General features: G+C 30.5%; 1 protein-coding gene across 2 annotated transcripts in view; it reads left to right on the top strand.

Annotated features, from left to right (window-relative positions):
* Positions 1 to 14,229, top strand: part of Gfrl (Glial cell line-derived neurotrophic family receptor-like) — a 264,405-nt gene that overhangs the window by 133,967 nt on the left and 116,209 nt on the right. For both annotated transcript variants that reach the window (XM_089073808.1, XM_025217922.2), the window contains 2 exons: positions 5,032 to 5,202; positions 7,496 to 7,640. In XM_089073808.1, coding sequence (XP_088929934.1) covers positions 5,032 to 5,202; positions 7,496 to 7,640 — 316 coding nt within the window. The remainder of the gene's footprint in view (positions 1 to 5,031; positions 5,203 to 7,495; positions 7,641 to 14,229) is intronic.

The raw sequence follows: 14,229 nt of genomic DNA, 5'->3' as shown, positions 1-14,229 counted from the left end.
AAATATTTTTTGAAAATATAGACTCTTTTAAGAAAATCATTTCAAATCGCAGAAGTAGCTCTTGAAGAAGAAAAAAAATAATCCCTAAGGTCAGCTCATCAATTTTTCGATTTTATGGTGCTTGTTCGAAATGACACGAGCTATTCGCACCCTCCTTAACTGTCAATCGTGGTGTCGTTTATTCCCTCAAAAAGCCCGGATCGAAAAAAAGGGATGAACACCCGCCGCACGATAAGATGGGGAGCATCGGCGACGCGGGGAAAGAAGGGTGGTTGTACAGGCTGACAGAAGGATAGCATTGTTCGGAAGTACAATGTACGTTGTTATGCCAAAGCGGCATGCACGACCCTCGAGCACAATGGCGCCGGTGCGGGAGGAAGATAGCGCGAGCCCGCGAAGAGAGAATACGCGTCGTCAGTTTCGGCACAGAGACTGCAACTTTTCCCGACCACTCTCTTTCTCCCTCTTTGGCACACTTTTTTCCGATACTGTTTTTTTCCATCCATGAATTATAGCTCACGGTAGAACGATTCTGGAACGCTCGCGCTTTTTATGGAGCCGCGGCGCCGTTCATCACCGTAGGATGTTCCCGGATACACACCCCGATAATTAAAGCGGAGTAGAACCTCGCGAAACGAGTCGAGCCTTATTTATTTTGAACATTGCCTCGACAAGAAATTTTTATTTTAGCTCAATTCTTCTTTCAATTCTTGTATAAAAATAACTTTTGAGATTGTACTTGTCCCGTTAGAGAAAAACGCTTGTATGAAAATTAAGTAATTAATAAATAAATAAATAAATATATATATATATATATATATATATATATATAAGTATACAAAGTAAATTTAAATATATATAAATATATATAAAAGTAACTTTAAAAGTATATATATATATATATATATATATATATATATATACATATAAAATATTATACAAAAATCGCAAAAGCCTAAAATTTAAATCAAGTTTTATAAAGGAATTGATATTAAAAGTATAATTCTGGCATAATGAGATTTTAATGATTTACTAAATATTAATTAGATATATAAATAATTTTATAAATAAATCTTTCAAAATAATGTATCAAAATGGAAAAATATAACAATTTTATATAATATTATTTTAAATACTTATATAATCTTAAGTAATGTTAAAAAAATGGATTGTTTATTAATATTTTATATTCCGCGACTATATTGCGTGACTAATTTTTGTTTGCTTTATTTTGTGCATATTTAACGAAATGTTATTAAATATTTATTACAATATTCATTTTCTATTATTATATCATTCCGACGAGTATGGAAAACAGTAAATATAGAGTTTATAAATTATGCACAAATGTTTATAAAACTTTGTTTAATCAATAAAGCAAGTTAAAAATATTATGCACAATGCAATATTGCGATGAATTTTGGTCGCAATTATTACAACTGTTCGAAAACACAAACGTGTCAAAAACAGATACAGTACATGGCTGCAAGTGATAGTCGCGCCGACTTCAAAGCTGTATTCTCGTACATATTTCCTCGTACTCGCTGCACGAGAATGAAAAGTCTGTTTTCAGATTTTCCTAGTGCGGCTGATAGTTTGTTTGCCTCGTTCTAATTTTTTCCTCCACATCTATGCACGCGTGCGTAGTATATTTTTGCGACATGAATATGGTACTTTACGAAAACTAGCAATCTGCAAGAATATCTAATCATAAATAACAAAAATCAGATATTTACGATGATATTAAAAATTACTATAACGATCCAATTACTAATTAGTTGTTTTCGACAATTCGATGATAAATATGAAATAACTTTCTGATTTAATTTAATTCTTTTAGTATTATAGTAGTATTATTCCGCTATATAAATATTTTTACATTTTTCACAGTTATATTTCAACTATCGTTAATTATTTCTGTCAATTATTTTCTTTTACAGTATAATGGATTAGCATTATTTATTGGAAACGGTCTCTCGTTCGTCATGTTTTATTCCGCTTGTTGCTATTCGTGTAATAGCCATTTAATTGTATTATGGCGTCCTTCATTTTGACAAATTTCCGATTATAGTCTTGACGGAAATATACGGTAAATATACGTATATTTTAGTACGCCGAATTACTGAGATAACTTTTATTTCTGGCTGTTTTGAAACATGGCATATGTCTTTCAAGTATTATTAATTCGTCATTAACAATACGACTTTCCTTTCGGTGGAATTTTATTACTCACAATTTGTCACCCAAAGTTCGTAAAATGCAATATTCGATTTGATACAATTTTTATAGATAATAGATTGACTTGCCTAAGAAACTGTCAAGAACCGGTGTAACGAAAAGTAATTATCAAGTTTATCAAAACTTAAATCAAAATAGTTATTTGAAACTATTAATGGATTGCTAATTAATGAAAAGATAGAAAGTTTCAAACAGAAAATTAGTTCGAGACTTTATATATTTTTCATTTACGAGTAATAAAATACTTAAAACTTTTTATATTTTTATTATAACAATAATAGTATTATTTTTATCAACATTTCTTTTAAAAGCTGTTTTAGATATGCAAAATTCTATTAATGACAAAATTTCTGTCTATTATTACAATATCTACTTTGCTTTATCGTTTTATTGTTTTGGCATAAATTTTAAAGCAACGCTTTAAAATTTCACAATTTCAGCATATTAGCTTGCATTATGATACATATGATTTTTTCAGTCACCTTTAAACCGCTATTGTAAGTTACTCTTTAGATTTGATTTTTGCTATACTATAGTTTTATTAAAATACTTTATTGACCCTGTAATTTAATACTGATAATTAGTCATTTATTAATAAATTTTAATCATGAATTAGTAAATTTTTTTTCACTTCTCATCCAATTTTGGCCAATGTTGAAAATTGTAATTCATTTGTGGAAGATCAATATAAATTAATTTAATTCTCTTTAAAAAGATCTGGGACAACTGACCCAGTAAAAGATTACTCTTCTGTCCACACAATTGGCCTCTGAAACTTTTCTGTTTTTCAAATTACCAAAGATACTCCTTTTTAAGCATTTCTATTTTGTGTTTAATGAAAGAACGTGGATGCAAGGGCAAGTCCGTATAGTCCGAAGTAGGGTTGAAACATTAGAACCGACAGAATGAATTGGGAAGGGAATGAGGAAGCGGCAGGTGATAACATCAGAATGTAATTGAAACTTTCGCACTGCTGCTCCGTCATTTTTCTGTCTGACATTCGGCGACGACGACGACGACGACAACGTCGACGTCAACGGTAACGCCGACATCTGGATTCATTACTTATAGCTTGGCACCGCTCAGTTATTACGAAACTTACGGTGTCTCAGGATAGTAATTAAAGCACTCTCTCACTTCCATTCTTTCTCCGAATGACGTTATACTAATTAAGCCGCGAGCGTCGAAATGTTGAATAAAGCATAAAACGATTTTTTAAAAAAGCATCGGATTTATTTAAATCTTGCTAAGAAAAATTATATTTTCTAAAAAATTTATAAAAATAATGGGAAATCGTCATACTAAAATTTATAAATGTAAACATTAAAAAATTATTCAATTAATAATTTGTTATTAATTGCGAAAATCGCAAAATGGTAAAGGATTTTCTTGCTCAATTTGATCCGATATACCTGTGCATAAGCATTGTACTATTAAAAATCAGATATCTTGTATATATATTATAAAATATTTGTTTAATTTAAATTATTAGTTAAATTCATTATTTATTTGCTAATAAATTGAGATTTTGCAATTACATAATAAATTTCCTTTTACAAAATTTTGTGTTAAAAAATTATAATTATTAAAATCGAAATTCAATAAAATTTATTAAATGTCTAATTTATATGATACTCTTTTGCAATATTTAAATATTAAGATTTTATTTAAGATGATATATAATATACTCTTTATATAATATTCTATATTTTATTGATTTTAGTATTTATAAATAAGAGATTTATAATAAATATAATTTTACATTTGTTAATGTAATTTTAAATTTGTTTATAAATCTCTTAGGGTTAAGATGGTTATTAACTACGATAAATATATTAAGTAAATTACATCACGCACGAACGTTATGTAATAATGGCATACATTAATGTCACCGTCTAGTTGTAGCGCGATTAATGTACGAGTATACTGTGACAAATAATTGTTGCCGTTATATTTCAACATGCTACGATAAGTTCACTTAAACATTGTACAATCATTTTCTTTTCAATTTTGCAAATAATTTAAATTCAACATTAAGTCCATTTGATGGATGTTTGATTTAAACTTTTTGCATGACTTATTATGAATAGTTTGATACTATGTTAATATCACATAAAGTAATTATAATAAAGTAATTATTACGTCGATAGTTGATAATACAATCCATTTCTACAAAAATTAATATTTATTTATAAATAATTTACTTCATGCTAATTATTTACATTAATTATATTTTATTAATATCGTTTTATTAACTTTATTTCAATATGACTATCGGAAACGATAGTAACTTGTCAAATTATTTGCGCGCTGTATGATTTTTGATTGTTGTCGACAAAACTATCCGGACGACATAACGAGAACAAACGAGAATGGGTATCGGTGGAAAAATTAATTGTTCCACGGAGATCTCGCGTCCACGCGTTTTACAACAATCTAGTAGAACGGATTTGCTTTCAAAAAAAATAATATCCGCGTGAGAACGCTTTATCGCATTTTTTCCACCCAACTTTTCGCACTTACACATTCGCGATTTTAAGTCGTCGTATATGTGTCAATTTAAAAGTGTAAGCGTGGCGCGTAAGCCCGCCGACGGATAAAACATTCTGCATAAATTCTATCAAACAATACGACAACTTATATTTGGCCCGCCATTAGTCACGCAGCTTATACGTTATACTGTCGAGCCAATTTGCGCGCGATGGCCGCTATCGCGTGCTAAAATTCGCACGTGATTTGTCACCCGACCGAAACATTGTTGCGTCGTTTTAATAATAATTTCTCCGGTTACAGTGGCATGCTCGACGGTGACGGTGAAAAAGTGTCAGGCGGCTCTGCGTACCCTGCAGGCTTTCACTTTCTTCCGACCAACGTGCCTCTGCAGGGAGCCGCATGTCGATCCAGACTGCAACAGTTTTCAGAACTTCCTGTTCGACCACCCGTGCGACTACGTCGAATGGAAAGGTAATAATCCATATTAGCGATAAACTGAAAGTTAACGTTTAGTTACATACGCAAATCGTTATATTCAACTCTGTACGACGTACACACCATGTGATACGATTAAGGCGCGTATTACGATGAGTGAATTGACAAAACAATTATATATTTTTGTCATTATATTGAATTTTTTTTTTTTAATCGGAATTTGATGTATCACGGGAAGTCAATCGACGTATTTGGTATCGATTCTGTGTCAAGTTAGTAATTTCTTACGACCAACATCGTGAAAGTCGTACAAATTTGACATGAAATGTACGTGAAATTTAAAATAAAACAACTGTAGATGCTATTCGGACATTTATTTTTCAAGGGAAACAAAGGCCTAACCAATATTTTTGCACTCACTATTTTATATTTTTGCTTCTTATGGATGGACTTTGCTGTTAATTTTCTCGATTTTTCTCGGTTTATTTGTGTGTACCATGAATGAATTTTGAGCTTTTCTAAATAACTGCTGTTTTTCATTTGTTTCATTTCCCATTTATTATCTTTTTTACATTTTCAATTCACATTCGGAAAAAATTGTTGCCTACGAAAAAGCTTTTTATATTTCAAATATCAATAAGTTATTTTCGGATTTATAAAAAGAACAGAGAATGGTAGGATATTGATAATCTGCTACGTTCAATATATAGCCACGATGACAATTTTTTTTTATGCAACATTTTCTGATTTAACATATTGGCCTATTTTCTTTTTAACTTAATATTGACTCATTATTGACTAATGAATCTGTATAAAGTTGTAGACAAGAATACTTTTCTAGTTAACTCTGTTGAATGTAAATAGCATGTAATCGTAGACGATTAAATCAGGATTAGAAATATGGAAGGTCCTTATCGATTATCGAATTACGCAGATTAGGATAAATCACGAACGCGCATAGAGGCGTAAGTATAATTCAAGTAATAAGTTGTGCAATTAGGCCACTCCAGATCGCGGCTTAATTACATTTATCCTGCCGAAAGCCGGTCATACAAGAGCGCGACGGATAATGGAAACCCCGCCGCGCAGCCGGCGCCGGCTATGAAACCAGGAAGCTTCGGCACTTAATGAGATTAAATTCGCTCTCGTGCTTCGAAAAAGGAAGCGGAAGCAGGCAGCAAGATTGCAAAAAGAATCAGCCCGCGAATCGCGAGCTATATTGCATGTTGTGTCAAGCGGGCAGATTTTTTAAAACTTTAAAAGCTTAATGACCCGCGGTTTTGAAAAATTGTTTAAATGTCAAAACGTTATATACGCAGGCATGATTATAAAAGTTTGTGAAGTTTTCAAGATACTGCATAATAGTTTGCGTTTTTGGAAAAGTAAATTTTTCTCGAATTTATTTTAGTTTTTGCCAGTGCATGCATCTCTGTAAAATTAGTTTTGTAATAAAAAATGAATTAAACTCGTTGTAAACTATATCTTACCTAGAAAGAAGAGAAGATATTGTTGTTTGATCACGTGATTTAATTTAAAATAGTCACTCGTATTGAAAAATTTATTCTTCTACACTACAGATTTTAATATAATATAAAGATGACAAAGGATATATGTCATAGAAATATATGTGGACAAATGATATAAGACAAAAAAAAATAAAGACAATTCTCAATTCCTGCTGTATCTACTTTGATAAATCTGGTTATTTTGCACTTATTCCAATTAGAACAAGTCAAATAGTCAAATAATTTTAGCCACAAAAGCTTTTTGATTGTTGAAGTACTTTCCGAAATATATTCTGATATATATTATTAGCGCGAATAAAATAAATCATGAGATATATCAATTGTGAGATTGAAATATACAGTTTATCTATAGTTTACATTTGATTTAATACGATTCAAATAAAAGTACTTTAAGAATGACATAAAAAAGAGAGATGAAGATGGGGAAATAAAAAAGTGACCGATCAACAGATTATTTCTTCACTTTCTCAATGAAAATGAGTCAAAGGGAAAAGCAATTATTCTTGGGAGAACATCCATAAAATATCCATAAAAATATCCATTGATAATCTATTACAAATGCATAATGAATAAATCATCTTGACCTCGCAAATAAATATATGAAATATGCAGAAGATATAATATTTGTTACACAGAAAAAAGAAATTATGTATATATGTTGTTACTATATTAAAATTAATAATCTTTGTTTCACATTGATATCCTTTGCATCCATAGTTTTATCTTATTTGCTTTATTAATTTTTAATAAATGATTTCGAATATACTTATTTTTACTTATTTTTTTAATAAATATTTTTATAGATAAGGATCCATATCCGATAGACGCATTGCCGACATGCAATCATGCACTTAATCTTTGTCAGCGTGGAAAACCTTGCAATCAGATCTACAAGGACTTCAGAACTAATTGCAAAATTCAAGACGGCCAATGCCGAATGGAGAATCGGTGAGTAACAATTTTACATTTATCGGATTTACATTTATTAATCTTGCAGTTCTATATCTCCGTTACTTTTATAATATCACAGAGATAAAATAAAACTGGATATGTTTGGACGAAAAAATTAAAACCATTGTAATAAAATAATATGAATGTTTACTTTGAAATGAAGAGATGCATGATGGAAGATTTAATTGGAAGGCTCTATAAACGAACTGCAGACATTTATTTATCTTCTTTTATTCATTTTTCGTATATTAGTACACAATATAGCAATATCATTACTCTGTTAATACGACATATTTATTTAATATAAAACTTTACACAAATTTTAAATAAATATAATGAATCTCGTTTTATGCTGCTGTGGCAAAATTATATTAACAAATCGTTATTTTACGTAATAAAATTAAAAAAATAGTACGTTGTGATTACAGAACAAATTTATTTTATTATGAACATAACATATGATAGAACTACATTAACAATTATTGCGCGCGTTATAATAAATAAAAACATTATCCAGAATTAAAAAGGAAATTTGTTGATATTAATTCCGACATACAAAAAATATTTGCTGATAATATTGAATGATTATTTTAATACTACATGTTCCCTTTGATTCTTGAATATCCGCGAAACTAACTTTATTAGCTTAATTTCCTTCTTCCGTAGATTTTTATTTTAAAATCCGCGCAAGGGAATTTACTTACATCTGAGTTAGTTAAAGTAATTCGTCGCGGAAATTGGTTGCATTACCAGCGATAAATAATCCGAAGGAACGAGGGGCATTTCGATGGAGTACTCGCGAAGACAAACGGTTCGCCGATGGGCGCGCGGTTAATTAATTGTTTGCATATAATTAACTCGTAGGAACAAAGTAGGAGAATTGTCGCGCGGGTCGCGCATCAACGGTAAATTGCATTTCCCATCGTAGTTTTAAAAGTTGCGCACGCCTCGCGCCGCGCTATCTCGTTTTATTTTGCCGCGGAATTTGCGGGCCACTTTGTCCCGATCCCATTAAACGCCGAGATACGAACCTCTCTAGTATCGTAACTCCGGCGAGTTAGCACCGAGTCTGCTAAACTTTTGAGATCGGCCGCGATGTACCCAAGAGCGTATCTGAAACTGTGATCTATCCAAGCATAGATGACAATTTATCGGGTTGTCACTTTCCTGGGTACAGAAAATCTTGAAAAATGTTTCTTTTGCTAAAGAAATCGGGAGAGAAAGAGAGAGAGAGAGAGAGAGAGAGAGAGAGAGAGAGAGAGAGAATACTTTCAATAAAATTCTTTTTATTCTTTTTTAATAAAATTTGATTTTTCTAAATTGGAATTATAAAAATTAATATCTTTAGTCAGGAAAATTTTAATGAATATATATAAAAATTAATTAGGAATCTATTTAATGTAATGTAAAAACAAAAAGAAATTGGATTTTTATATGTAAAATATATAATATATAATATATAATATATGTATATGTGTGTGTGTAGGGTAAAATCTTCTTGTTAATTTTTTTAAACTTTATTTTATTTATTCAAATTTAGTAGACACATTTTTAAACTTATAGTGAATATTTTGAAGAATGTAAAATGCGAGGAACATCACTCGGATTTTACCGAATAACAGTCTTCGTTTCCTTCCTGTCATAAAATCATTAACAGGTAGGTATGTGTATACGCACTTTTAATTACACTAGTTCTGTGATTGTTAGTCAGACATTTACGAGCAATCCTTTGCGCCTTTTAACGATCCCATATTTTTCTTGCGGTCTTTATTTTTTTCTCCATTACTTGTTTGTTAAATCATTGTTATTCTTTCCTTAATTCAACCGAGACTTTAAACAAACAAATATCTTTTTTATACTGTTATTATATATATTTTTTGCATAATAGAACAGGACATCGAATTTTCCGTGCATTTTAATTGATTGAAAAATAAAATCCATATCGTTAGTTGATTCTCATTAAATCGAATTGTTCTTTTATGAAATACCAGTCTACTTTATCATTATCGTCGTTAAAGCAATCTACGCAAATTAGTTTATTAATTATGTAAAGAAACAACATGAATGTAGGTGCTAAAAAACACTGAAAAGTATCGTGAAAAACGTCGGACTACATTCCTTAGAATTAATCGACGGGTATGCTGCACTTGCATGCAAAGCCACATAATTTCCTTCGTGGAAACAAATTATCTTACTGCATTACCACCTTATTTTGCAATCCTTGAGAACAAAGAAAAAACGTATTAATTTAATCAATTCTGTTTTGTATAAAATAATAATGTAATTTGATACAAATTAACAGAATTTATAACAGAATTTTAGAAAGATATTTATGATAATAATAGATTTGATAATTGTCTATATGTTTTTATTGAAAATAATAATTTGGTAAATATGAGAAAAAAATCCATTTTTATCTATTCTTTCGATATCTTAGAATTAGTTCTAATTTAATTTCTTATTTGTGTCAGTGTAAATATATCAATATGAAGCTTAATGTAGAAAAAGAAATCATTTTTGGAATAAAATATACACGTACATAACACATATACAGTTACTTAGATAGTTATTTAGTATTAAATGTCTGATAAAAGCATTCCACAAATGATAATTACACGAAATATATAATCACGTTTCAGCGGAATATTAACTATGTATATATGATATGTGTATAACATATAATATGTATATATTATGTATATTATACGATGCATATGTATATTATATGATTTCTAATTAGCTTATCTAATTAACTTATTACATGAATAATTTGGTCTATAAGATGTTAAAAAATGACATTCTATTAAGTTCCACATCAATTATTTTCATCAATTATTTTCAATTATTTTCAGAAAAAGATTTGATTGATATTTTTTTTTACAGATAGTTTTAATTTAAAATTAAAAATTTAAAATACACAATTATTTAAAAAAATATTCTTTCTCTTGAACTTTTATCATTCATAATTGCATACCATCTCTGACACATCTTGGATACTTGCAAATAATTGAAAAATATATATAATTAATTCTGGCAAAGCTGTATTATTTTGCTCATACTTCTTGCCTTAAGCAATATTTGCTTTTTTTTTGCTACGAGATGAAGTCAAGCTTTAGCAAGTGAAACCGCGGTTTTTACGGCGAACATTAATTAAATTAACGGGATCATTAATTGTGGCCTCTCGGGTTGCTCAAGGATTTCGTATCTCCGTAAATTCGTGCGAACTGCCCCGAAGGACGACTTTGCGGCAAACTTCGCGTCTTTATGAAGTGATTAGATGGCTGCAAGAAATAAACTTACAGTTGGGTTCTCATAAACACAACTATGACTTTATATTAATTATAACGCTAAAAGCTAATCTTTGAACATAAAGCTAAAAGCTACCTTTATGTTCATATTTACAAGGCAGCAAATATATATATATATGAGAGAGAGAGAGAGAGAGAGAGAGAGAGAGAGAGAGAGAGAAAGAGAGTGTGTGTGTGTGTGTGTGTGTGTGTGTGTGTGTGTGTTGTGTAAAAAAATTTTACGTAGAAAAAAAAAATTAGAGTATATCGAACTAATATTCAATAAATGTTGTGGCAATAGCTTAGCGTTGGCGACGCTACAAAATAATATCGGATTTTTGCGAGTCACGTCACGGACATGGTTCTGCAAATTCTGAAGAAATCCGTGAAGTTCCTAAGACCTCGTTCTCTTACCTCTCTCCCCTGCGATAGTGTTCTTCTTATCCGTAATAACATTGAAATTCAATCCCACGTTGCTCCTGATAAAAGTAAACTTCGCCGATGAAGTTCCCCCGATCATCGGTCTTTATCCCTGTCCCCATTTTCCTTTAATCTGCGATACCAAGATCGAGCAAGATGGTGAATTCGCCGATCGATCTCGGCGAGCCCTTCGTTATCGTTTTTCTATATTTTTCACGATCAGTTGGTTATTCAACCTTACTAGGGTATTGATAATTAAACTGGCAGGATCGAATAAACATTATTAGTTTTCTGAACGTTGGAATATTTAATAATCAACTAATAATAGTATGTCTGGCAAGAGAAAAAAACTGAAGTTATTAGGTTATTTTTTTATAATAGGATAAAGTCACAATTTTGATAATAATATAAGTATCTTAATATAGATTTAACAAACAAATTAGTGCAAAAATAATGATAGAATAAATAGTACACTTTTATTTTAATAATAATAATTTTATTTTAATAATAAATATTACCCATTTTTCTTTGCTTTTATTATTTGATTTAGTAGATAGATTTCTTACATAAGTCCTTCCGCATATTTTTACTTTTATATTGTAGGAAAATACATTGCTCCCTTTTCTTATTCTTCATAAATCAAATTAATCCATCGACAAATTCGTATTTCTTTTCCCATCATCCTTTCATCTCCTTCTCACGACGTTCTTGTCATTGTCGATGACATAACATCGAGAATTTTCAAGATTATAGACGGAATAAATTAAAAGAAAAAAATGGAAAAGAAGTCCACCCTCGTTTTCTTATTGCATTCGGCGGCTCAATTAGCAGAATTGAGAACTTGTCGATTGGCGGAGAATGTAACGAGTCCAATATCGAAGCGCCAATCCTTGCAGACGTGGAAAATCCTTCCAGCTGTCTCTTTTGCTCTGATGTGTCAATGAGCTTCCATTCCACTTCGCAAAAGTTACTCTCAAGAAAATGTCACAAGCTCATTGTTGATGTCTAAGGAAAAATAATACTGGTTTTTGTTTAATTGGTATTAATAATGACAGTAAATTGTAACAATGCTATTAATTATTATATTATGAAATGCAGATTATTTTGAAAATATTGTTTTTGAAAAAATGCTATTTTTAATTATAAAGGTTTTAATTATATTTCTTTTCACAAAAAATTTGAAAATTCGCTATATAAATTTGCCAAATGACTGTTTAAAAAAATGTTATCTTTGTTAGATTACTTTGTAATTATGCCACAAATTAAATTAAAATAATGTAGAAATAAAGCTAAATTAATTAAAAAAGGATTTTTGTTATATTTTTTATATGCAGAATTTAATTTATTAAAAATTTACACTTTTTATTTTATTTCTTTCGTTTTAAAGAAATTTAATTGATTTAAATTGATATATCCACGTTTATACTTTCTGATGTAAATTATATTATTTAAAAAAAAAAAAAACGAAAACAATCATTTTTTAGATTAAAATACATTTACTTACAATGTAACAACTTGAACTTATTAAAGTGCACTGAAACTATTTTATTTTAGGTCTTTAGTTAATTATTTGCTCTTGTACTTGTTGTGTTTTGTGATAATAATACTTGCTGGTCTAAATTGAGTTTGAAATCAAAATCTGAAATTACAAATTACGTCAGATTATAGAGATTCTGTATCGATAACCCATTGTTCGCATTATCATTTAAAATATTATGCTGTACATATGCTCTCTTTCTCTCTCTCTCTCTCTCTCTCTTTCTCTCTCTCTCTCTACCCATACGCTGCAGTCGGCACTTCATATGAAAACGTGAGCTGTGTATTAAATTCGATATTAGCATACTATCGATAGATATTCATATTGCTATTTAAAGTAATGTTTGAAATAATATATCACATTTAGTATTACAAGTTTATACAAATAAAAGTATTTTTAAAACTTACACATCAATAAAAAATGTCTTGTATTGATTATATCATTTGAAATTTTATTATGTGAAAATCATATTACTTGATTATTTTGTTAATACTTTTTTTCAAGTTAAGATTTTAAATGTTATGTTATTATTACGTCACATTATTAAAAATTCAATGTGACAAAAAATTTTTACTTTTTCTTATAATACACACTGTCGTATATGATATGATTCTGTCATCTAAATATTTTATTTTACGATATTAATTTGCTTAGTTTTATGTTAAATTTAAATTTAATATGTCATGCTAATTGAATTGGACTGCGGACAAATCTGGAAACGACAGAGCCACAGTAAATTTGAATTATCTCACGTAATCGACGACGAGTACTCTCGTGAACTAAGCGAAATGGCGTTCACATTACAGATTAGCGAAATTGATATTAATTAGGGTGATGAGTTGCGTAGAAGGTGAAGGGTGCCTCACGCTGCAGGGAGGAGAGACTTGAAGTCGGAGCCACTATCGCGTGGTTTAACTACCCACTTACATGTTGCTGGAAACTTTGGATCCCGCGGGCGCGCACTGTGTGGATTTTCCACTGCCATCTCCTTCACCTCCCTTCTACCACATTTAGTACGAGTATCGTTAAAGGATGCAGCTTGGTGTTTCAAGGGCCGGAAGAAAGAGGATCCTTAAGCATGGAGGAAATTGTCTTTCCTCCTTGAAGGCGGAAATTTTCTTGCCCCGCGCGCGTCGAGTTTCTTGCGTGAGCGAACCGTGGCGAGGGAGGGAGGGAGGAAGGGGGAGTGGATACTGCATCATCGGATGCGTTGCCGGATGCGTTGAGGTTTGCGTCATGGATTAATCTCAGGTTGATAATTAAAACAACAGAGTTTATGAGGAGTGACGGCAGTTAGCGGGAAGAATAATGTTCCCAATTTACAATTCCATTCTTTTCTCAT

This window comes from Pogonomyrmex barbatus, unplaced genomic scaffold (genome assembly GCF_055798465.1).
Source record: "Pogonomyrmex barbatus isolate J1 unplaced genomic scaffold, ASM5579846v1 scaffold16, whole genome shotgun sequence".
NCBI classification, from domain to species: Eukaryota; Metazoa; Arthropoda; class Insecta; order Hymenoptera; family Formicidae; genus Pogonomyrmex; species Pogonomyrmex barbatus.
The sequence above is the reverse complement of the archived record's forward strand: the minus strand, read 5'-3'. Positions and strand labels throughout refer to the sequence as shown.